Source organism: Mercenaria mercenaria, chromosome 8 (assembly GCF_021730395.1).
Source record: "Mercenaria mercenaria strain notata chromosome 8, MADL_Memer_1, whole genome shotgun sequence".
Lineage (NCBI taxonomy): Eukaryota > Metazoa > Mollusca > Bivalvia > Venerida > Veneridae > Mercenaria > Mercenaria mercenaria.
The window spans coordinates 54,173,724-54,200,549 of record NC_069368.1 but is presented as its reverse complement, the minus strand read 5'-3'; the positions used below and the strand labels follow the sequence as shown (position 1 = coordinate 54,200,549).

At 35.2% G+C, this 26,826-nt stretch overlaps 2 protein-coding genes across 3 annotated transcripts in view; both read left to right on the top strand.

The window, feature by feature from the left end:
* LOC123566307 (proton-coupled zinc antiporter SLC30A5-like) overlaps positions 1 to 8,705 on the top strand; it is a 31,582-nt gene extending 22,877 nt beyond the window's left edge. Inside the window, exons 13-15 of the mRNA XM_045360270.2 lie at positions 2,887 to 3,113; positions 3,726 to 3,854; positions 5,962 to 8,705. Of these exons, the coding sequence (XP_045216205.2) occupies positions 2,887 to 3,113; positions 3,726 to 3,854; positions 5,962 to 6,126 (521 nt within the window). The 3' untranslated portion in view covers positions 6,127 to 8,705. The remainder of the gene's footprint in view (positions 1 to 2,886; positions 3,114 to 3,725; positions 3,855 to 5,961) is intronic.
* Positions 8,706 to 14,991: 6,286 nt separating this feature from the next.
* On the top strand, positions 14,992 to 26,600 carry LOC123566308 (uncharacterized). 2 transcript variants are annotated; one of them, XM_045360271.2, is made up of 6 exons: positions 14,995 to 15,673; positions 17,160 to 17,393; positions 19,592 to 19,750; positions 20,308 to 20,358; positions 23,685 to 24,072; positions 25,454 to 26,600. In XM_045360271.2, the coding sequence occupies exons 2-6, from the start codon at positions 17,217 to 17,219 to the stop codon at positions 25,639 to 25,641; spliced, it is 963 nt and encodes a 320-aa protein (XP_045216206.2). In that variant the 5' UTR covers positions 14,995 to 15,673; positions 17,160 to 17,216; the 3' UTR covers positions 25,642 to 26,600. The 2 variants fall into 2 exon arrangements, with proteins under 2 accessions (XP_045216207.2, XP_045216206.2); XM_045360272.2 differs by lacking the exon at positions 20,308 to 20,358 and having other exon boundaries at positions 14,992 to 15,673.
* The last annotated feature ends 226 nt before the right edge of the window (positions 26,601 to 26,826 follow it).

Genomic DNA, 26,826 nt, shown 5'->3' with positions numbered 1-26,826 from the left:
GAGCTTAGATATTTGACATGTAACATTGCTTAGTGGACCTCTACAAAATTTGTTCAAATCATGACCCCCGGGGTCAAAATTGGCCCCGCCCCAGGGGTCACTTGATTTTACATAGGAAAATCTTAAAAAATCTTCTTCTCAAAAACCAGAAGGCCTAGAGCTTAGATATTTGACATGTAGCATTGCCTAGTGGACCTCTACAAAATTTATTCCAATCATGACCCCCGGGGTCAAAATTGACCCCACCCCAGGGGTCACTTTATATATCATAGGAAAATCTTCAAAACTTTCTAAAAATAAACCAGAAGGCCTAGAGCTTAGATATTTTACTTGTAGCATTGCCTAGTGAACATCTACAAAATTTGTTCAAATCATGTCCCCCGTGGTCAAAATTGACCCCGTCCCAGGGGTCACTTGATTTTACATAGGAAAATCTTCAAAATTTTTCTTAAAATAAACCAGAAAGCCTAGATCTTAGATATTTGACTTGTAGCATTGCCTAGTAGACTTCTACAAAATTTGTTCAAATCATATTCCACGGGGTCAAATTGACCCCGCCCCATGTAGGGGTTATTTGATTGTACATAGGAAAATCTTAAAATTTTTCTAAAAATAAACCAGAAGGCCAAGAGCTTAGATATTTGACATGTAGCATTGCCTAGTGGACCTCTACAAAATTTGTTCAAACTTGTCCCGCTAGGGTCAAATTGACCCAGCCCCAGGGGTTACTTGATTATACATAGGGAAATCTTCATAAATTTGCTAAAATTAAACCAGAAGGCCTAGATCTTAGATATTTGATATGTAACATTGCCAAGTAGACTTCTACAAACTTTGTTCAAATCATGACCCCTGGGGTAAAATTGGCGACGCCCCAGAGGTTACTTGATTGTACATCGGAAAATCTTCCAAAAAATTTCTAAAAATCATCAGTTTGACATTTGAAACATGTAGCTCATATTACTCAGTTGAGTGATCCAGGGTCATTATGACCCTCTTGTTTAAATTCTATATTTCTTTGATTGGGCAATCATTAGGCAAGTGAGAAAAAAACTAATTTGCAGTTTAATCACATTAGATTCACAAGGATAAGAAATCAGATTTACAAGGATAAGAAAACAGAATTGCTGATATTTTTAGTGAATTTGTTATTTACTTTAAATTAATAGACTTAAACAAAGACAGAAAATAATAAAAATAGTTGTACCGGTAAGTATATTTAGTTCCTTTTTCGACTTGCATGTCATGGCGCTGAAATCTTCCCCCGTTGCCCTAAAAAAATCTCGCCACTTCTCACAAATATCTCCATTTCTCCCTAATCTTAGCTGAGAGAGAAGTGACTTCTCCCTAAAATCTTAGCCTAGCTTAAACCGTGTTTACCATATTGTCAGCAGTTGTTGCCCACACTTAATGAGTGACCCAAATTTGAAACTGAATTGTTGTTATTTGGAATCATTTCTCATACAAACTTATTTGTTACTATATCTGATCTTTATACAAATAGTTTCATTGTTAGATTTATCAATTAATTTATTGTTAATTGCCATTTTTTCTGGCATATTTTATGTTTCCATTTTGCCAGACCAAGATTTATTCTGGGTTATCTAGAGGATGGAAATTAAGCCATGACTTCAGGTGTAATACATGTGTATAAACTAGGGATTGCAACGAATAGCATTTTAGGTATTCGAATATTCGCTCACAATCTTGCGAACAAATATTCGGTCATCAACTGATCAACAAAATAACTAAAAATTAGGGATGTCAACGGATATCCGGATATCCGGTTATTCGGTCACGGGTCCGAATATTCGGATCTAATTTAAGTATTCGAATATTCGGTAGTACTATACAGATTACTGAAATATTTATTTTCATGTTCATAGCAATATAATTTTTCGTCACGTAGATAGCGTGTCAAAACGTAATACACAGTCGCCATGGTGATGACACCTACCCGACAGGTGTGCGAAACATACTTGTCATCTTAGTTAGTCCTGTTTGATCAAACAATGCAATTATTGTCAATTAATAATTATGCATAATTCATAATGTTTACAAATCGTCGGCAAATATTGCAGCTTTAAAGAAAAGACGCAAGAGAATGCGAGTGATAATTAGTAAAAATCTTAGGTGTTTATCATACCATGGCCTAATCAAGGACTTGCATAAATTCTTAGGGGCCTGCATAGCCGAGTGGTTAATGTCTCTGACTTCAGTTCATTTGCCCCTCACCAATTTGGTTTCAAGCTCACTCAGTGCATTGAATTCTTCATGTGAGGAAGCCATCCAGATGGCTTATTGAAGGGCGATGTTCTACCCAGGCGCCCGCCCATGATGAAATAATTCACAAAGGGGCACCTGGGGTCTTCCTCCACCATCACACCTGGAAAGTTGCCATATGACCTATAATTGTGTCGATGTAACAGACCCAACAAAACAAACAAAATAAATGCATAAATTCTACTTCTGTTTACACCGGAAATAATTCAGACATTGAAGAATTAAAACTGACAAATCCTTTTCATAACTTGATCATCATATTCATAATCTGCCTTCATTTAGATTTTATTTACGAGTTTTATATTTTACAAGGATGTAGCCCCTTCATAAGTAAGGTTCTCTCCACACAAATTACACGTGGCCAACTTCTTTTCGGGTGATCGCGTGAAATACTTCCAAAGACAGAAGGCAATGAAATATGTGTAATGAACGAATATTCAAATATTTGAGTATTTGTGGCTATCCCTAGTATAAACATCTTTTGCTGTGCAATCCTATTATTTAGATAAAGGTTATAACTTAACATTGTACTTGAATGAAGCTTTAATATATGCTTAAGAAACTATCAAGAGTGTTACCCATTTGTACGTTTTTCCATTTCAGGAGTATTTTTACACGTGTTGGCAGATACCCTTGGCAGTGTCGGTGTTATAATATCATCATTACTGATTGAAAATTTCGGCTGGAATATAGCCGATCCAATATGTTCACTATTTATAGCTACAATGATACTGCTCAGTGTATTTCCACTGTTAAAAGAGACTTCGTGTATATTATTGTTGAGATGTCCGGCAGATATGGAGAAGGACATATCAGAAGCTTTAAGTAAGGTAAGGAAGTATACCTACTGTTTGATTCATCAAATCTTTAACCATGTTTATCATTATTTCCAACTTCAACTTCATTTTGCAAGATCAAGATACAAGTTAAACATCACTCTAAAGCCTGTAAGGGTGGTGGTAGGAACATTTTATATTTCAAAGCTATCTTTAACAGTGTAAATATGGCCTAAAATTAAATTTTTCCCTGTGAAAAATTCAAGAAAAAGCATTTAAAAAATCCTCGTTATGTTGACTTTGAAAGTTTTAGATTCATACATTGTGAAGTAAAATTCAAATCGAAATTGTAAGTAGCTGTAAGTGAAATGAGATATTGTATTTATAAAGGCATTTAGTTAGAGGAATTTTTGTACATATCTTAGATTTTGTGCTTAGTGAGATATTTTTTTTAACTATTTAATGTAATATGAAACACTTGAAAGTTTGAACATTGTGTACATTTATATGTGAGATATTGTGCTCACAGAGCATTACCGGTAGGTAAAATAGCAGGTAACTAAGGGGCTTGATTTACCTAAGATAACCTGGCTTTCAGAGACGTAAGAAGAACAATTTTACTTTGATCCTAATTTTCTGACATCGTTTTATCTATTGTTATTGTAGGTATTGAATCTCGAAGGGATCGTGTCATACAGAGACCCCCACTTTTGGTACCATACCTCTGGAAAAGTGTTTGGAACTTTACACATACATATATCTCATGACGGTGTGGAACAAAAACTTATTTCACAGGTATTTTGCCTATACTGATTTATTTTTGCTAGAAGCCTTTTTAAATCACTGTCAACTCAGTTTCGAGGGAAAAAGTCCCAGTACTGGTGTCAGATGTGGAGGTAAGCAGTGGCGCCTTCAGTGAATTACGAAAATGTGATGGTGAAGTATGTCCTGATAAAGTTAAAATTTTCAGTTATTCTATAGCATACGCACATTCACAGCATATTTTTTAAAAAATTTTTAGCTGGTAATTGATAAAAAATATACAACATTAAATACCTTGGATGTTTCAGCTGTAGATAATTTGTATAAGAACAAATAAATATACATCCCTTAATTTCAGAAATAATGTATAGAAAATTGTGTTTTAACGTTATTAATACTTGAAAAAAGAGGTAATACATCTGCAGAATAATTCAATATGGGCGTAGCCCGTGTGTAGTACCCTGTTGCGATTAATCTATTTTAAGGGTATTAATTTAAGTAAAACACGCTTTTTCTATACAGTACTTCGATTCTAATATGCCCTTTATCTAAAACAGATGATAAAATAGTAGGAGCATTCTTCCTTGTTTGCCACAAAAGATTGATGTCATCACCGTTATTTAACTTAACATGACTTCATTTTAGCATAAACGTGTTTTAACAGAAACAAGCATATTAGAAACTATAATAGAACAGACCTGTTCACTTTTTCTAGTGTAAATATTGTGACCTATGATAGTTTTCATTTGTTTCAGGATATTATATTGTAAACCATGTTAAAGTTAAATAAAGTTATTGAAGAAACTTGAAATAGAAAATTTCACATTTATGTCAAACTTTCATTTTTTGAGTCGGCTAAAGGCTGAAAGCCTTTTGACGAGTCCTTGCTATCCAACGATTCTCTAAATGGACCAAATAACACAGTGAAGGGATGTAGTTCCATTAGATTTCTCAAACTTCAAACAGTTCACTGCATGAATGAAGTTAATTTGTGTCAATTCCCTTTGCTATGACCAATATACGATGTAATCTGTCATATTTATGACTTGTAATTGTGCAATATTCAAATGTAACTCATTAAGCATAAATGTGCATTTTAAGAATTGCGCAGGCTTACAAAGCTTGGGTAACATCCAGCGAAAGACAAAAAATAGTTCCACAGGGCTCCAGATAAGATGCGTATTAGCGTAAATTACGTATAGAAATAATGCAAATACGCATGTCTAATAATTTCTAAGCGTATAAAAAAAGTATATAAAATTACAGAAACGCACACAATGCTTTTTTAAAAACAAAATCTGAATCGTCTGGATGCATAGGTAACATAGCCGATCAGCCTTAATTCTCCCACATTGAACGTAAACACGCATCGTATGATTTCTATAAACTTTGCGTGGGTTGAATTTTGCAGTCAGTAAACGGATAAATTATCGGAAGAAGAAGCTCTTACTGGTTTGTTTAGTTACTACTGATATTAAAAATGATTTTAATTCTTATTTTTCGAGAAATAAACAAATCGGCGAAACATTAAATTGTATTTTCTTGTAGTTTTTGAAATCGAAAGTAGATCGTCTATGTTTGGCTGCTTTCCACGAAACGAAACAACTTTTTATGAAAAGATTTAAATAAGAGGTAATTTAAACCGTAAACTTCAATGTCAGAAACTACCAATTGCTGCTAAATGTCTTCGTATCATCACAATTTGTAAAATATATTGTTCAAACTGGAGAAAAGTGTAATCGTATCCGGATATAATATTTTGGGTAAATATCGAGCTGTGTTATGAAATTTTAAGAAAAAAAACTAAAAACAAACTGAAACTGGTAGACTATACTGTCAGTACATCAATCATTAGCCGACTCAGGCCATTCAGGCCTTTGATTCTTGATTATCAGATTTTACATTTTCACTCCTGGCTCCATCTGGTGTTCACTCAATAAAGATGTTACAATCTTTCACCAAAACAAACTGATATCCATTTGTATCCCTGTTATATTATGCCAGTTACCCTGACATGTGTCAGATTATTTCATATGCCATATTACCTTAAAAACCTTGAGTGTCAGTTAAATAAAAAAAAATTACCATTTGATCAGATAGTTATAAGCTCTTTCACTATGATAGTTTTCATTTGTTTCAGGTTAGTGCAATATTAAAAGATAGTGGTTTACATTCAGTGACCGTCCAGGTTGAGAAAGACGATTATTTCCAGCATTTATCAGGACTTGGGGCCAACTTAGATCAAAGCTTTACAGATTTTCCGCTTTTAAGTTTTGACAAAAGTAACAGTGTGAAAGCTGTATAGATTATATATTTATTCAAAGACTACATTTGAGGCAGTAACCAGTGTGTTTTGAGAATTACTGACAGATCTGAGAGAGGAGAATTCAGCTGGGCAAGGGAACTTACACAAAAACATAAGTTTAATTATAAAACTGACAAGTCATAAGAATTAAATGTGTAACCATGTTATGCAGAGTTCAAAACAAGTACTAGTCTATATTGACGACCAAAGTTTAGTGGCAAATATAAAGTTTACAAAGTAGCAATCCTGGACCTGTATTCATCAACATTTAGAGTCCGAAATCGAAATGCTGTATTGTCTGTTTGCTGTACTTTGATAAGTAACAGACTAAAAGAAAGTTAGCTTGAATATAACTATTACAACTTTACAAAAGTCTGCACAATTTCAGCAGTAATGATTGATCACAGACTTGGTAATGTCAAATTTGATGCTTGGCATATCTAAGTCTGAATTTTAGATTTAGAACATTGATGTATGTAACCGAGTAGAATATTGGACTGAGTTGCACAAAACTTCACCCATACAATTGGTTAAAAGCTTCAAATGCTTTCTCATCAGTATACAAATGTATATTGTACAGATGAGTAACAAAGTTACCGTGAAATCGGCATGAAATGGATGAAATTCATGGTTTTCCAAGTGTAAGGAGAAAATGTAAAGGGCCTTTCTTTATTTGCTGAAATTTAATTTGAAAGACTGAAACAGCTGTGAAATGAGCTGCACCATGAGAAAACCAACATAATGTGTTTGCGACCAGACCAGCCTGCACATCCACCCAGTCTGGTCAGGATCCATGCTGTTCGCTTTCAAAGCCTATTGCAATTAGAGAAACCATTAGCAAACAGCATGGATCCTGACCAGACTGCGCGGATGCGCGGGCTGTTCTGGATCCATGCTGGTCGCAAACGCACTATGTTGGTTTTCTTATGGTGCGGCTCAATTATCTATTTCAAAGTACCCATTGCACAACTTACCCAATGTATAAAGTTTTGAGCGTTTGTTACATTTCCAGCATTTTATTATTTAGAATGAACAAAAAAGATACTGTGAAATCATTTAATTTCGTGGGCATGAAATTTCGTGGTTTTGGTCAAAACGGCTATTTCGTGGGGATATAAATTTGTTGATTTCAACTTTTGAACATAAAATTAATGGGAATTTTACTTGTTCGTTGGGATTAAATTTCATGGATTCTCAACCATGAAATCCACGAAAATTAGTCCCCCACGAATATTGATGATTTCACAGTATTGCTTTACAGCAGGAATTCATTTCATAGTATGTTTGTTTTGCTTTAATATTTCATTGGACTATATAACATTACAGCGCTACATATATTCATTGTGAGCTGATGTGCTTGTTACCAAAACAGTTAACTCACCATTTTAATATTTGCATAATTCTCCCAAAACTGTCAGACTTTATTTTAATGTAAAGAATAGGTGTCCGCTTTAACCATTCAGTTGGACTGGTAGATGTCACATTATTCTGTTTTACTTTTGCACTTCTGAATGTAAATGCTTACTGCCCTATCATGTTACTTTAGTGGTGCTGGTGTTCACAGGCTAGTTTATATGATAATTATACATATTGTTGTAATATATGCAACTGAAATGCTAATAACCTGATTAGCTTGCTCATTCTGGTTTATCACTTTCATTACCTCTCATGAACAGACTCAGTCAAACCGAGTCTGCTATTATTCTTCTTGGTTGCATTCTTTGCTTCCAAAGGATATTTTTACATATTTTATTACCATGCTAAATTTCTAAAATGAACGTCCATTTTTTCAATTCGGACAGTGCCATTAACTGTTAAAAGGGGTGCTTACCAAAAAGATACTTACTGAATGGCGAACAATGCAGATCATGATCAGACTGCACGGATGTACAGGCTGATCATGATCTACACTGGTTGCAAGGGCAGCAGTGGTGTCCAGCATGATAAGGAGTTACAGTAAATTTAATGAGTAGTCTTTAAACGTCCATGGTCAACATATCACTGTTATATTTTTGAAAAGTTGTGGCCTTTTTTTACTGATATCTGTTGCAGTTTTAGGAAGCCCTGTGAGTAGGCTGTGTTGCTGAAAACTTGATGAAAGTTCCATACTAGAAAGAAGTCCTTTGAAAATCCTGGTCTTTTTTTGACCTCTTCTTGAAAACCAAATTAGATATACAAAAAAACTGTTAAAATATTTCATTTATTAGCTCATCTGATTTTTTGAAAAAAAATGATGAGTTATTGTCATCACTTGAGCGGTTGTCGGCGTTGGCGTTGCCTGGTTAAGTTTTATGTTTAGGTCAGCTTTTCTCCTAAACTATCAAAGCTATTGCTTTGAAACTTTAAATACTTGTTCACCATCATAAGCTGACCCTGTATAGCAAGAAACATAACTCCATCTTGCTTTTTGCAAGATTTATGGCCCCTTTTGTACTTAGAAAATATCAGATTTCTTGGTTAAGTTTTATGTTTAGGTCAATTTTTCTCCCAAACTATCAAAGCTATTGCTTTGAAACTTGGAATACTTGTTCACCATCATAAGCAGACCCTGTACATCAAGAAACATAACTCCATCTTGCTTTTTGCAAGATTTATTGCCCCTTTTGGACTTAGAAAATCAGTTTTCTTGGTTAAGTTTTATGTTTAGGTCAGCTTTTATCCTAAACTATCAAAGCTATTGCTTTAAAACTTGCAACACTTGTTCACCATCATAAGTTGACCCTGTACAGCAAGAAACATAACTCTGTCCTGCTTTTTTCAAAATTTATGGCCCCTTTTGGACTTAGAAAATATCAGATTTCTTGGTTAAGTTTTATGTTTAGGTCAACTTTTTCTCTTAAACTATCAAAGCTATTGCTTTGAAACTTGCAACACTTGTTCACCATCATAAGCTGACCCTGTACAGCAAGCAGCGTAACTCCATCCTGCTTTTTGCAATAATTATTGCCCCTTTTGGACTTAGAAAATCATTTTCTTGGTTGAGTATTATGTTTAAGTCAACTTTTCTCATAAACTATCAAAGCTATTGCTTTTAAACTTGCAACAGTTTTTCACCATCATAAGTGGACACTGTACATCAAGAAACATAACTCTATCCTGCTTTTTCCAAGAATGATGGCCCTTTTTAGACTTAGAAAATCATGGGTAGGACAATATTTCTATTACACAAAAAAAATCAGATGAGCGTCAGCACCCGCAAGGCGGTGCTCTTGTTATAACACGTCTCCAAGAACAACAGCCTGTACACAACAGACCTATTTTTTCTCATCAGATTTCAGACAGATTCAGAAGTTAACTGTACTAGAATTTGAGTATCATCATTGTAGGGAAATACATTGTACAGTATTTTAGCATGTGTGCCAAAGTGTAATCTAAATACAGCTGTCAGTACGTTTTATAAATAAAGTTTTGCTTTTAGAATAAAACTTTTATTTGAAAAATAATTTGTATTAACAGATTCTGAAATGAAACACATGTTGCTGTATAAACTTAAATTTATTGAAAGTAAAGTCTTTATATGAAATGGAATAATTGTTTGTTTTGTGTTTAATGGTCCTAATGTTTGACTCTCATGTTCTGTAAAAGTTTTTTTTAGCTTACCTGAGCACAAAGTACGCTGGGTAAGCTCTTTTGATTGCCCTTTATCCCTCCATCCATCCCGTCTTTCCAAATTTTTCTTTGAATGATATCTCCTCTGAAACTACTGGTCAGAATTGCACCAAATCTCGTCAATGCCATCCTCTCATGGTCTGCTATCAAGTTTGTCCAAACATTATGTTAAGCTTGGCCCCTTTTATAGGCCGCCAGAGCTAAAAAAAGAAAAGGGAAACAAAAGCTGTAAATGACTTCTCATGAACTGCTTGATGGATCTTCATCAGATTTTGTCTGTAGCATCATTAGAAGGCCCTCTTCAAATTTTATACAAATGGGGGCATTTGCCCCCTTTTATTGGTTGCTAGAGGTAAAAGTAGAAATGCCTCTTTATGACTTCTCATGAACAGCTGGATGAATCTTCATCAGATTTGACCTTTAGTAATATTATAAGGTCTTCCCCACAAATTCATTCAAATGGAAGTACACAACAGCTAAAAGATGGAACTTCTTCAGACTTAATTTTTAGAATCATTATAAGGTCTTTTCCTGAATTTGTTCAAGTGGTGGCACTTGGCCCTTCTTAGGGGCTGCTAGAACTAAAACTAGAAATACTGTTGAATGATGTCAAGTAATGAACCACCTGATGGATCTTCATTAAACTTGATCTTTGGCATCATAGTAAGGTCCTTTCCCTAAATTGTTCAGATGGGGGAGCTTTGTCTTTATTAGCTACCACTAGAGCTAAAAATGGAAATACCTTTAAAGGACTTTGTCTCATGAACCACTTGATGGCTCTTCATCAAACTTGGTCAGTAGCTTCATTGTAAGGTCCTCTCTCAAACCTGTTCAAATGGGGGCGCTCGGCCTGCTTTTAGGGGCAACTAGAGCTAAATATAGAGATATCTTTAAACAATTTCTCATGAATTGTTTGATGCATCTTAATCGGACTTGGTATGTAAGCGTAAGTATTAGGTCTTCTCCCAATTTTTTGCAAATAGGAGCACCTGGCCCCTTTTACCTTTTAAATGGGGACATTCAGTCCCTTTTAGAGGCCAATAGAGCTAAGTAAGGAAGCACCTTTAAACAATTTTTCATGAACTGCTTGATGCATCTTCATCAAACTTGGTCTATAACATCATTATTAGGTCCTCTCCTTATTTAATGCAAATATGGCCGCTTTGCCGCTTTTAGGGGCACTTGAGAAGTAAAAATAGAACAATTATAAATAACCTTGGCCTGCTCCAATGTCTGTGTTTTTCAACCCAGTTTTAAAGATCTGAAATTCAGATGAGAAATCTACGGCCATCATGGTCCTCTTGTTTGTCGACCTGATGAAAATACTGATATAGGGCTGATTAGTGTACTATCAGACATAATGGTGTTATGGGACAAGTCATTAAAACATCTCCTTTGTGGTGATGCTAGAATTGTAAAATACACTGGTCACATTTTTAACTTGACTATTTGAAGAATAAGGTGAGCACTTGTACTCGCCCGGCATTAGAAGGGTTGATCTTCATAAAGAGAAGAGTTTTATAGGTTTGGGACAATGTATCACAAAAGTCAAGGTCACTGGGATCAGATTGTTATAGTGTTGGTTAACATTTCATTTTATAAGTTTCACTATTTCTTATTTACTGTTGTCCTTATAATCATCAAACCTCACATAACTTAAGGATTGGTCTTGATTATGGTGAGACACCTTTTGTGTTAGTAACCCTAAAAGTCAAGGTCACTGAGTCAGATTTTGTACTTGTGTTGGTTTTGCAGCACACTTCAGCAGTTTACTGTGACTTACTTAGTATCCGTCATACCATCTCCCATACTTCCCCACTCCCGTCTCCCTCCTCACTCCCCCACATTTTTAGCGCGACTGAGCACAAAGTGCTCAACGTGAGTTATTGTGACTGGTCATTGTCCGGCGTGCGACATCAGCGTTCGTCAACATTTGCCTGGTGAACACTTTAGAGACCACAGTTGTGACCCAATCTTTATGAAACTTGGTCAGAATGTTTGTCTTGATGATCTCTAAGTCAAGTTCAAAACTGGGTCATGTGGGGTCAAAAACTAGGTCAGTATGCCAGATCATAGGAAAAGCTTGTGAACACTCTAGAGGCCGCAGTTGTGACTCAGTCTTTATGAAACTTGGTCAGAATGTTTTTCTTGATGATCTCTAGGTCAAGTTTGAATCTGGGTCATGTGGGGTCAAAAACTAGGTCACCCGGTCAAATCAAAGGAAAAGCTTGTGAACATTCTAGAGGCCACAGTTGTGACTCAGTCTTTATGAAACTTGATCAGAATATTTGTCTTGATGATTTCTAGGTCAGGTTTGAAACTAGGTCATGTGGGGTCAAAAACTAGGTCACTAGGCCAGATCAAAGGAAAAGCTTGTGAACACTCTAAAGCCAACAGTTGTGACCTAATCTTTATGAAGCTTAGTAAGAATGTTTGTCTTGATAATCTCTAGGTCAAGTTTGAATCCGGGTCATGTGGGGTCAAAAACTAGGTCACCTGGTCAAATCGAAGAAAAAGCTTGTGAACACTCTAGAGGCCACAGTTGTGACTCAATCTTGTTTGTCTTGATGATCTCTAGGTCAAGTTCGAGACTGGGTCAAAAACAAGGTCACCCGGCCAGATCAAATGGAAATCTTGTTAACACTCTAGAGGCCACAATTTAAGTTTGAAACTCATTAGAATTAGTCAGAATGTTTGTCTTGATGACTTCTAAGTAAAGTTTGAAACTAAGACACTAGATCAAATCAAAGGAAAAGCTTGTTAACACTCTAGAGGCCACAGTTGTGGCTCAATCTTTATGAAACTTGGTCAGAATGTTTGTCTTGACGATCTTTAGGTCAAGTTCGAATCTGGGTCATGTGGGGTCAAAAACTAGGTCACCAGGTCAAATCAAATGAAAAGTTTGTGAACACTAGAGGCCACAGTTGTAACTCAATCTTTATGAAACTTGGTCAGAATGGTTGTCTTGATGATCTCTAGGTCAAGTTTGAATCTGGGTCATGTGGGGTCAAAAACTAGGTCATCAAGTCAAATCAAAGGAAAAGCTTGATAACACTCCAGAGGCCACGTTAATGGTCCTATCTTCATGAAACTTTATCAAAATGATGATCTTGGTGATCTTAGCCTAAGTTCGAATCTGGATCATCTTGGGTCAAAATCTAGGTCACCTGTTAAACTCAAAGAAAAACCTTGTGTATGCAATAGGGGCTGCATTTTTCATTTGATGTGCATGAAATTTGGTCAGAATGTTTGTCTGCATGAAATCTCGGATCTGGGCCATGTGGGGTCAAAAACTAGGTCACCAGGTCAAATCAAAGAATAAGCTTGTTTACACTCTAGGGGGCACATTTTTTTATTCTATCTTCTTAAAACTTGGTCAGAATATTTGTTATCGTGTAGTCTTGGATGATTTCAAATCTGGGTCACGTGGGATCAGAAACTAGGTCACTAGGTCAAATCAAAGGAAAAGCTTGTATACACTCTAGATGCCACTTTTTTGCTCCAGTCTTCCTGAAACTTTGTCAGAATGTTTGTTTTCATTAAATTTTGGATAAGTTCAAATCTGGGTCATGTGGGATAAAAAACTAGGTCACTAGACCAAATCAAAGAAAATGTTTGTTTATACTCAAGAGGCCACGTTTTTTGGTTCAATCTTAATGATAATTGGTCATATAAAGTAAATATTTAATCTGGGACCAAGATTTGTGAAGACCGGCGGCCAATGAAGGAAAGGTTTTTTTGTTTTTTGCTATTGCCAGCTCTGATTATTAACTCTGCAAAAAGCTGCATAGTGTAAATCCTTGTTGCAAAAAATGGAAGAAAACTGTAAATATTTAGTAACTTACAGGTCTCCCTCTATTCGGACCGTCCAGACAATATGGGACGGTTAGTTTAAGTATGTGATAATTCGTAAATACCAAAGGTTTAACAGCATCGGAGATGACTACATATTGTTACAAATAAATAAGTTGTGGAGTTTTCATTGGTCACAATCCGCGTCGGAGTTGCCAATAAATAAGATCAAATACAGTGAAACACCGCTCGCTCGAGGTCGCAAGGGGATGAGCAAAATGCTCGAGTTATCCATGGTTTCGAGCGACCCAAACATTGACCAACATACGAAGAAAATTGAGGTTTGTTTTACCAATTGTCATCGAGACCATTTGCAGAGGAAACGGTGATGCGTAATCATAACACACTCATGACGTTTTCACAAAAACATATTGCAAACGTTATTTATGATAGATTGTAAATGGCACATGTGAAGAAACAGCTAAGACATTTTATTTTCATGTTTTTTTTTTGGTTTTTTTTATTTTAAATACTGAAATCGAATTCGCAATTTTCTTCTCCAAATTAAGATCTCATAATTATTGTCTGAATTTTATGAAAAGGCTATCCTATTTCCTTTATTTGCGTGCAAACAACTGTTGATTAAAATATCAAGACCTCATAATTATCTCCTCGATCCCGCAGAAAAAAGTAATAATTAATAACAATTTTGATCAGTAAAAATTTTCTTCCACCTTTCGTCAATAATTGATCTCATTATCAGGTCAAATATACCGACAAACATACATTTAAGATAGTCGGGGAATAGACCATGCAACTCTCACAGCGTGCGAAAATTTTAAATTAACCGATACATTCTGGCCGCCGAAGGTGTGAAAAATTTTGACACCTCTGCTCGAGTTTGCCATAAGCAACAAAGAGTAAATTAATACACAGGGACCAGGTGTCATGCTCGAGCGATCGAGTTATCGATGCTCGACCCAGCCATGGTAATTTCGCATAGAAAATAGAAGGAAATCGGCCGGGACCACATGAATTGCTCGAGCGAGCCCGGGTGCTCGAGTCATCGATGCTCGAGCGAGCGGTGTTTCACTGTATAAGCAGTTTGTGTAGGAACACATTATGTGCACGACTGATTTTATTTATGTAACCGAGAAGACCAATATACTCTTTTGCAGTTGACAGGTCAACGTTTGTACGGAAGTGCATAAATATTTACAAATGCATTCAATTAACCGAAAGATAATGTTTAGTTGTTAAGTAATTTAGTTTAATTACCAAAGCTAAGGTCTGAAATTCTATAGGTACGAATGAATTAGAACTATTTTTGTACAACTTCACGTGTGACGGAGCACGTCAATCTTAGCACTAGCTTATATTTCAGTAAAGAATGCCTTAAATAGTTTACCATATATCGATTTCAATATTTTAAAATGGTTTCTAATTTCGTAGCTATTTACTAATTTTGTACTTAAAATGATCTGTATTGATTAAGCTTGGTTTATAATAGCATTAGTATTATAGGCATAAGAGGATCAAATTCTATTTTCTGTGTATATGTGCCAAACCGATTAACATCCAAGTGACATGAAAACTAATATCTTGTTTATATATTGTTTTGTTTTTTGTAATTAAAATATCGCTATCTAGTCTTTGAGACGACAAAAACCGGTATATTTCATTGTCATTCTTATTCTTTAGGTTTTGAGTGCATTTTTAAAAAAACTTAAATTGGAAAAAAGAAAAAAATAGAATCTGACGACAGAGAAAATATATACGATTTGCTTATGATACTCAGCGCAGTTAGCATAACAGACAATTTCTGTGGATTTGCATTTTGGTACACCACCAGTCTTGATTTGAGTGAAAGACATTTGTAAGATTTTTGTGTACAGCAACTCAGGATAAATAAATGCAGTCTGAGCAACTTATTTCAATGGGTTAAGTAAATGCTCTAAATGGAATAAAGAACAGCGCTATCACAAAATACAAAGTGGTATTTACTAGCGGTTAAAACCGCAGGCATCGTATTGGATACACGACGAGGTTCACTCGAACCGGCATCATTACCACCATTGAGACTCCCGAGCAGCTGAGGCCGTACAAAGGCAAGCTTTCAGATGAGCAGTTTGCCGCCCTCCTCAAGGTAAACATCTTTTATTATCCGCCTCCTTAAGGTAAATATCTCTTGGTTTACGCCCACTTCAAGTTAAACATCTCTTGTCCTCCCACCTTCTCAAGGTGTACATCTTTTGTTCTCCGACCTCCTCAAGGTAAACATCTTGTTCTGAGACCTCCTCGAGGTAAATATCTTATTCTCCGACCTCCTCAAGGTAAACATCTTGTTCTGAGACCTCTTCAAGGTAAACATCTTCTTCTACGCCCTCCTCAATGTAAACATTTTGTTCTCCAACCTCCTCAAGATAAATCTATTGTTCTACGGCCTCCTAAACATCTTTTATTCTCCATCCTCCTCAGGGTGAACATCCTTTGTTTTCCGAACTCCTCAAGGTAAACATCTTGTTCTCCTACTCCCGCACGATAATTTAAAAGACAGCATGTTTATATTATTGTTTGATTGTTATGGTTCTCATGCATCGTTGAACTCAAAAAGGTTGTCAATGATAGAAGTTAAGTGCGTACTGTAATGTTATATAAAACATTTTCTGTATTGAAACGTTTTGACGAAGAAAAATCATAATTATCAAACTTGTTATCGTTCGAGTTATCGTGCGGGATTTATACGCCCTTCTGAAGGTAAACGTGTCTTGTTCTATGACCTCGAAGGTAAAAAAATGTTCTATGCCCTCCCAAGGTAAATATAGTTTGTTATACGCCTTCCTCATGGTAAACATCTCTTATTCTACGCTTTGCTCAAGGTAGGCATCTCTTGTCCCACGGCCTCCTCAAGGTAAACACCCCTTGCTCTACGCCCTCCTCAATATAATTATCATTTATTCTATGCCTTCCTCATGGTAAACTTCTCTTATTCTACGCCTTTCGCATGGTAAACATCTCTTTTTCTAATCCCTCCTCTTGCCCTAGACCCCCCCTTAAGGTAAACATCATTTGTTCTAAGCCCTCCTCAAGGTAAACATCTCTTGTGCACTCAGTTCCTACAATTTACACCCAATTCAAATGAACCTTAGTTTATATCATTAACATTGAGTAGACATGTGCTTAGTTACAATGTACAGTTATATTTTAGTTATGTCACTTTTGTAGTCATGCGCATAGCTTCGGGTTATAATATTTTTAGTTATGCAACTTTTGGATTAAGACTATAGGGTTTGTCGCGCTCACGGTAGTGTGTACTAATAAGGTCAAGGTCGCAAGCAAGGGGTTCTTCGGTGGCAACAGAATGTTTATATTTTTCTCTTTTCCTGTAGACTATTAATGTACATATTTTGCCCCAAATTTAGAAAAAGAGCATTATTCATTTTTTTTTAAATTTATCTATGGAATTATTCTCAGTTTCATGATCTTAGGTAATATGCAACGGGTCGCATTTACTTGCTTTGGCTTTTCATATTCTGTGCTAGCGCGTCGAACAATATATCCCATGTTCATTCGAATCTTATATATTTCTTATATTGCAACTTATATATGTCTGTTTTATGACTGATTTACAGGCTTATAGAAAAGCATTCTGGGAGCAGGCCGGGAAGGGTGAAAATGGGATCCGGGGAATGACAACATCCGGAGATCTTTCCCCGGGCGGAAGTAGCTTTGCCAGCCCCTTATCATTTGTTCATCCTCGACACAAGAACAGAACAACTTATGTACAGAGGTGGAAAGTTTTACGGGACAGAAACAAAAATCTTCCGAAGCTCGATTTCAACGAAAAAGCAACTGGAATGCCAAAGGTATTTCATAATTCTCACAAAAGGGCCGAAACTATTAAATCTGCCATAAATCTCGTTAATAAGTCAAATCCGGTGACATTTTAAGAGTTTAGATCTAAAGATGTGTTATCCTTTATAAAGAAAGCATTTAAAATATATCAACTGAATGTGTGTTCTTTAAGGGGACGCATACTTTGAAATTAGAAAAAAGTGGGTGGGGTATGATAAATTTTACCTGCAAAAAAGTACAAGGTTTTGGTACATGAAATGGATACCGTTTCACCTGTTATAAGTACACAAAGGATTGCTCACTAAAATAAAAATGAGAAAACTGAAACAAGAAAGTTATTGTTGAATTACATAATACTTATTGTGTACATCCAAAGTCAACAATTAAGACTTTTTGGTGCGAAAATAATAGTGCTTCACCTTGTCCAAACATTTATCAATGTCCTACAGATTCTAATTTAAAGAAAGAATGTGAAATATGGTCACTGTCTTGCTTTTGATTTCGCATATGTAAGCTAAAACACATTATTTAGTTTGTTTACAAAGTAGTGCATAAGAAAAGATACAGTGGTCAAGGAATGCCACATTCCAAAACTAAAAGAGTATATTCCCCTTAATACATTAAACATTTATCGTTACAGAAGTGTAGTGGCTTACAATAAGGGCCTAGAAATGTTGCCATTATTAATTTTTAACTTGGTATTCATGAACTACAATGCACTTAAATATCAAAACACATTCAACAAACTTTTGAAAATGTATTGTCTTAAAAATCCCTAAAATAAGGTATGAAATTTGGTTGAGAGGTCCAATCAATGTGTATATGTGCAAAAGTAACATTCTAATCTTGTTCACAAAAGTTACTAATACACAGCAGGCATGTCAATGATCAAAACTGGACGAATATACAGTTATCCTCACTTTAATGTCATTTATAATTTGTCCTTGAATTCTCCACCATACTTTTCATAACTCTGTTTGCACGAGTTGCACGAGAATGCTGTCATTCACGTAAAAAAATGGGGTCAAATAAATTGTAAATGCAATATCATCTAAACGTAATTAATGGATTATGCAGTTCAAGATAAACTTTATCTCATAACGTAACGAACATGTATAATGTTGTAACAACAATTTTACTTACACTGATTTAAGTAGCAGTCGGTTTATAAGTGACTTTATTGATTCATTTTGTGTTTTGTTATTGTTGTCAAAAAGTATAACGGAAGTGCCTCACAACTGAAGCGGAAACCAGTTGGGTGCTCAAAGTAGTCCAGTGTAAGTAATATTTTTTGACAAATGACCACAGAAATCAATAATTTTCTAATATTAATGACGAATATCTGAATAGGATTCATTATTTGATAAGAAATTATAATCATCGACATGTTTTTTTTTAAAATCGTACACGTGCTGACACCTAAGTTGTCTACCGTTGTTTATTAGAGTTACCTTTCGTCCGGCGCAGTAATACATTTGCAGTGAATCGCCGAGAAGTCGTGGGAAAATTAAAAACCATGTAAATAAACTAAAATTAACCACCTTTTCAAGACGAATTTCAAGTGATCGCCATTATGCATTTAACCCGCCTGACCTGTGTAGCATTTTAGATATCTGTTCTAAGGTATTCATTGTGTAGAATGTCATGTTATGCCCTTGCAATGCTAATCCCACTCTGATTTTTTTTGTTTACATTTTTATCAATGAGAAATATGGCGTCCATCCCGAGCTGAAATGACGTGGCGTTAAATTTTTACATGTTTAAGCAAACCTGGTGTGCTAGAAAGAAAATCTCATCCCTTCAACATTATTTGGAACACTGTTACTGTAAAAAACCTGTTTTTTCTTTATACAAAAGCTTAATATTTTGTGTTGAATGTACTTTCACAAAGACCTCTGTTTTCCTATTACATTCATAGTACCACATCCTTATCCACAAAATACTGAGTATTAAAGGTGTCCATCAGTATTATATCAGTTTAGGAATATGGTTTTTATTTTCCCACCATCGATTTCTTGAATATGCACCCCTTCCGCATTTCTGTATGAACTGTGAATGTAGCAATATGCGTCCCCTTAAATATGGTTTCAACATCGTGTAGCAAATTATCTGTAACATGCAGTCCTTCCAAAATGAGCTTTTTGTCTGATGGAATAATTGTTCACGTCAATGGCATTTTTCGGTTAAGAAAAAACTATTTTATTGTCAGAAAATCCTAGGACCCGGGTCATTTAGCAGATCACACACGTACGACTCGATGAAACTACCCTCAATTTCCACGTGCAGTATAGTGACAGGGGTTTCGGCTAAAACAGTTCACTCGGATGGTTACCGTCGTAGAGATTTAACAAACAAGAAAAACTTACAGGTAAATATCTTTAACAGCTTAAAAGAGAAATACACCGGAACCCAGATAAGTCAGAACTCAAAACTGAGAAGTTTTCCTGTTGTTCTGTGTTCTGCTTCGATCGTTTGTTCAACTGTGTTCTTATCTGCTAAAACACTGTAAAATGTCTATCTTGTATTAACATACCACATTTTCAGTTCCTTCTTGTGTGGTTAAAGAATAAAATTGTTGTATTTATTGATGATTTTTGTCAAAATCGCTTCTAGCTGTTCATCTAGATGATCTCGTAAATGAATGGTGTACTGTAAAATGGTTTTGTAAATGCAATACACTCCTGCATATTGAAAAGTAAATGCATGACCACATTTAAGACCTGTATATCAGTTATGCTAATTTAGTGAATTTAAGAATTTCGATATTTTCAAAATGCTTGATTTAATTGTAAAAAGCAGACACGTTGGAGTAAAACCTTCAGAAACTGAAAAAGAAAGGTACCTGTACATTCTGAGTTGTTTTTAATACACTAGAGATACATTTTGAATGATTGCATATATGACTAACATATCAAATTGACACAGGCTGCTCTGCGTTTTGAGCATTGGAAATATAGACAACCGATGCAGCCAAAGGTAATGTTTACAGTCATAGAGTTTTAGTTAAAAAGGAATTAGGATCCTTGATTAATGGTATATGGTCGCGTAGAATACTGAATGAAAAGTCCGATCTGGATCTATCTGAGACTCCATGGGCTGACCACTTTACAGACTGTTGTACTGCCACTATGACAGTTTGAGGATTTAGTACTCGGTCTTTGTGAATCAAATGTATAAGAATATAATATAGAAGCATGGAAATGATAGCAGACTTGGTTTAATCCAGCCTGTGAAATGTTCAACAGCCCTCGCACCCCACTAGGCGCCATCGTAAGCGGAACGGTGTTTTATGCAGTAACTGTTAACACAACTGATTAATATCATGCATTTAAAATTTGTTGCATGCTAACGAACCTTTACGTTCTTCAAATCACATGCAACTTTTTTTTATAAGTTCATATTGTCGGGCGCAATACGGGGGTTACCATAAAATGTCCTCTCGTTTTGAATCTTTATTTTTTGAATGTGTAGATACTTATTTGCTGTAAAGTTTGACCTTATATATTTGATATATTGTATGTTTAGATGAGGAGCTTTCAGCTCAAGTCTTGAATAAAATCGTCTTCTTCTTCTTCTTCTTCTTCTTAATTCTTACGTGTATTTTTTACGATGATGCTAACAGTTATAAAGTTTCAATCAAGAAACGTTTATTCATTATTCTTAGGAGTTTTCTTGTAACAAAATTATAAGTAAACTTGTATTCACAATGACCCAGTAATAAATCCTCGTTATGGTGTATTTGCCTTTTGTTGGCGTCCTGGAGGCCCGGACAAGCACAACAGACCTCAGTTCTGTTAAGAGATCCAATATGAAATAAATACTTATATAGCTTTTGGCAGTTCTGTAAAAATATTTGTCTGTGGTGAGAAATGCAGAAGCTTTATATGTCCTTTGACCATTCAACAATACTGATAGATAGTCCGCTCAGTTAGATCAAATGGAAATCATGTCTTGTTTGCGAGTGAGTATGGTTGCGGGTATCTTCTGGCCCTAGTGGTACATCCAGTCTTATAAACTGCATAAGGGTTTTAGCAACAACTACTACACATTATCTACTCGACTCAGTGCATTTTAAAGCTACATCGTCAAAATACTGATATCTACTGTCTAACATCTATTTTTTTCTAAAGCTGTATTAATTACTAGTATTAATTTTAGTTATCTAACAAATAACATATACTCTAAAATTGAAAAAGCCAGAGCGATTTCATTCTCCTTTCGAACGTTTTTCATAAGTTGCAATTTAAAGAATTTGGTCAGTAATTGCATGTATGTTCTAGATTATATTTGTTTGAAGAATTAAAGATTGAACGAGATTTTTAATCTCCTTAAAAGGTGTTTACTTTAGCTATATTTTGGTCATAAAGCTTGGAATAATACAAAATTTGGCAGTAGGTTTATAAAGAACAGCTGTTATGTTAAAAACTTCTTTTGCTGGTTGGCCTTTTGTGGGCGTGTTACTTGTATCCAGCTTTTAAATAAATATCTTAAAATAAAAGGAAACGATTATAAGAACGTCATAGCTTTTCAACACGTGTAAATGTATATTACACAGAATTGGTGTTAAGTTGTAGTTAATTTGATTAAATTGTAATTAATAGTAAATTTATTCAAATGGGGGTGGGGGTATTTTCTGTTCACAACGAAACTAGATACTAAATTATCGTATTCTGAGCCTATTTTGTTCGACTACATTTACTAGCGCTTGTACAGGGTGTGGTGTGGTTAGGGTGTTTGTATCGTCTATTGCAACTGTTCATTTTGTTAATTGCTTTGTTACATACGGCACTGTTTGAAATCGATGTTGCCCATTGCAGAGCTGGAGCGGTCTGCTGCGCATGTCCGGAAGTGTCCGCACGGAAGTGGAGCGCACGGCAAAAATACGCAAATACGCATTTAGTGTATAATATGTATAATGTACTGACTAAAGGTTAGGGTTAGTATCACCATGGTTACAAAATATAACATTTAAGATACTTTTAGTTCAAATTGCTTGAATCCGATATATACCGGAGTCTGTAATTTATACCGCATTGAGTAAATAGAAAACACCACGCTTAATATTTCGCCAATATGTTTAGAATATTACTGATAACTCATTTATTTGCTTATTTCTTATACGCTAAAAGTATAAAACTGAAAACTTTTCACTCGAAATATGATCAAATGTCAGAATATATTTATGAAATTTTCACGCTAAAGAACACATTATTTTCTATTTATTATGATTTAAAAAAAGAAAATACTTATGGAATTGACTCTTTTGTCATTTAAATGCTAGTTTTAGATAGTAAAATAACGACACTAATCGATTTTATTGAACTTTTGACGTGTCACATTAACAACAAGACTACAAGTGTACTTGTAGTGTAAGCTCGCATTTCAAATGAGACACTCCCACGTTTGCGACTTTTCTTCGAAATTCAACTGAAATTCTTAATCAAATTGTTGGGAACTGTAGATAAAAGATAAAAGCAAGTTCGGGTGGTGTGTGTTTATATGTAGTGAAACTGTAGCCTATATGCCTAACCTTTCGTTTTGACGAAAACAAGGGTAATACCAATAATGGAAAAATTCAATAATATATTATTTTGCTGAAGTGCAAAAAACGAGTTAACTATTGATCATTTAATCTTACGGTCATAAAGACCTTAACAAAGCCTATATTTCATAATAAAATAATCTGTCTGAAGTCAATTTTAACGCTAATCCGCTTGATTAAGAATGAGTTTTCTGTAACTTTCCGCTTAGTTATTATATTACCTGATCAAGATATTCATTTTTTACTCAATATTTTGTATGTGCTCTTTCTTAAACAAAATGCCGACGCGTATTCCATTTGGAAAAGTTTGTCAAAATAAAGCAAATGTTGTGGATAGATTTTATGTTTTCAGCGAAGGAACGGTTTGTATATTTTTCTCTTTAGTATTCAACGTTGGGTCGTGAGTATGGTCCTCATGCCAAGATGCCTATTTCTCAAAGGACATTTAATTCGAAGAACTTACAGTCACGAGAAAATTCGTATTTCTGCCTAGACTGTTGCTATGCAAACAATTGTTTGCTGTATACGTTGAATTTTCATCATTTTTTAGCAATTAATTTTGGAGTCTCTTAAAACTGTTCTAATAATTAAATGACGATTTTCAATTATACAACAAAGGTTTCTTCGTTAGCGGCCATTATCTGCAATACATTTTACTCAGTATGTACAAAATTATACAAACCCATTAGTTAACGAAAACGAATATATATGATAGTATTATAAGCATTACTTATGAATTTACTTTATAATTCTTATTCAGGAACAACATAGCGAGTCATACACGGACCTCAGTACACAACGAGAGTACCGTAACCTAGCGGCAGCATTATCCAAGTCACTACAAAGTCTCGCAGCAGACGACAGTATCAGCCAAAAGGGAGAATCGAGTTCAAAAACTAGTAACAATAATAGATACGAAAGCATTTCATATAAAAAACATCTCCTTAAGAGGCACAAAACAGTCGAACCGACTGACAAAACTAAACGAAGTAAAGGGGTACCTGTCAAAGGCAAAACAGAGAAAGACCAATTTCAAAAATTGCCGGAGAAAGAATTCGTGTTAGTTAAGAGCCATACGAAAATGCAGTCTCCATTTTTGCTCGACAAACGGGACAAAACAGAAGAAACTTACAAGAAAGCTAATAAAAGTGAGTTGTTTGTTTTAGAACAATCGGGTATTTATCAAATTGATTTAAGTAATGTACGTAATGAAATTCCGCCTGTGGTGCACGAACCGCTACCGCCTGTAAGCGCCCAGACAGAGCGGAGTTACCGGTCCAGGAGGCAACAGAGATCGTCGAAGTATATTGTTAAGAAAAAGCAGAATGTTGATCAAAAGTGGAGGGACGATTGTGACTGTTTAAGATGTGATATTATCAGAAGACAATTTGCAGAGGGAGATTTCAAATCGTATCAAAATTGGGGAAATTATCCATGTATGAAACTATCAAAATCTCGTGCATCTAGTGACATATTTTATGACAGCGACTGACCGTACAACAGTCGCATTTCATAGCAAATACGTCATTATACCTGTTATATTTCAGCTTAAATACACAAATATTCCATTAATGCATTGTCTCTGTTTCAGACTGTCATCATTCCTTTATCATCATTTGTTATATCGCTAACGATTTGGTAACACGCGACTCCATCATGCAAGTCCATTATGTTAAGATGCAGATTCTAACTTTATATTCTGTTGTTTTGTTTTTTTTAGTTTGTCAAAAATTTGCTGGTCGGTTTTATACATGGCTATTCTTGTTTTTGTTGTCAAATTTCGATTATGTCTCCATCATTTTCGTTTGGCTACGTTCGTATCATTCCAATTTATTTATTTATTTGGGTTTTACGGCGCACCAACACAGTATAGGTTATATGCCACCAAACAGGACTACAAATTTTGGTTCCACATCTCATTTATATCGAAATCAAAACATGTGGTATGGAATCAAAATTTGCATACCTGCTGGAATCACAGAGTTACTGCAAAACCAAGTGTTAAAACCCTATTCGACGCCTCTTACGATCGTGCAAGGGTAAGGCAGTGGTTCCAATTCTTTTCATACAGAGATCGTCCCAGAACCACATGGGGCTCGTATCATTCCAAGAAAGCAAAACTATTCTATAAACATGTTTCGAACATTAGTGCAACTATCACGATGTATGATTATATTAAAGTGTTACTGTTCACAGAATGATACTAGCAATCGGCTGCTTCGCGTGCCAGCTTGCTTTAGTTAAGTACAATCTCCAAAAACAGACATTTCGCCTTTCGGACGTTCGCCTTTCGTCTGCTTACACACACCATTTGACAGGAAACGAAGAAACCTGTTACATTATATAACAGAAACTGTAAATATTTCGTTTCGACTTGGAGATTCGTTCGTATTTAAAATGAGCCTACCAAGAGTGTGTAGTGATTTTCGAAGAATAACCATGTTTCCGACTTGATGCACTAGCGTTTTATATAACACCTAAGTAATTCGACAAAAATATATCTTTGAAATTCTTTTCTTATAATTTCAGGTTTTAGCCACAGTGTGAACTACCCAACCTCTCCACCCACAGAAGACTATACGAAACGTTCTGACACTGTCACTGTTACTCCGGATAACGTCACAATTCACTCTCCGCTTACTTACACTTCGTCTAATGTCACTAATCCACAATACCCTATTAACATATACACACCATTCCTACATGGAACTGTTTAGATGTTGATATACATTCTCAGACCTTTTCTTGTAGTTAAGGAACATTTACCTGCTATCATAATTAGTCCGAAAATAAGATAAGAACATTCCGTGTATTTTTATTTACACAAAACCGTCTGGTCTTTTCTATTCAAATGGATGATAATGAGACGATAATGATTTCTGGTTCTTCTAAATTGCGGAAAATAACGTCATTAACCGACTCTAAACAGTTTCTGAATTTGAAAGTTCACATATGAAGCAGTTGATACTATATAAGAAAATCTGCTGTTCAAGGTGCACATGTGGCAAGAATTTCAAGAAATATTCCGCCACCATTTTTGTACATTTCGTTAGATCTATGCGTCTTATTTGTGTCCCGTTAGTTGTGAAACTTTTTAGGGTTTATTTTTTCGACGTAATCTAAAAAGTTCATCAGTGTTGGGGGATTTTTCATGTGTACTGTTCCATTGTAGCATTTGACTTTCGTAAAAGCATGGAACTAAAATGGTTCGTGAATGATTTGCGATAGAGCAGTATCCAATACAAGTAAGAAAAGCAATAACACGGCAAGGATACAACAATCAATAAGACAACAATTTCTAAACATGTGATGTAGCAATATAGGGCCGACGAGTCACATGGCTCTATCTAACAAGTTAAGTGTGAAACTATCGTTATCATGAATCATTTCATATTTTCATGTTTTCATTAGATATTATAAAAGAGAGTGATGGATCCACTGCTCGTATTATTCCACTACCAGACACACAACAGCCTACAAGATTGTGTGTCTATATTTGAATGTTGCATGCCAATGCATAACATTTTATGAATAACGCGGAGCAATAGTTCCACCACTTACTATCATATCATTCTTCTGTTATTTTCACTGTTGTCAAGTGCTAAGATTATTATCATAGCTGTAGTAAAATATGTTAACTTATTCAGCCTACAGGTATTAAAATTTTTCACTTCGATACTCAATTTGTTAATTTCTGTTTTTTTCTTGATGTACATGTGTCACAGCTTTTTAACTCCAGCAGACTGGTGTGTTGTAATAGTTTCAAAGTACCGAAGGTCGCCAGTATACTAGTGTACCAGCTTTTAAAAGACAGGAATAACTAAGTGAACTTGAAAAGGAAAAATGATCACGTTAATTCATTTGAGTCTATATTGTGATGCAATAGAATTTTCCTCGTTGAG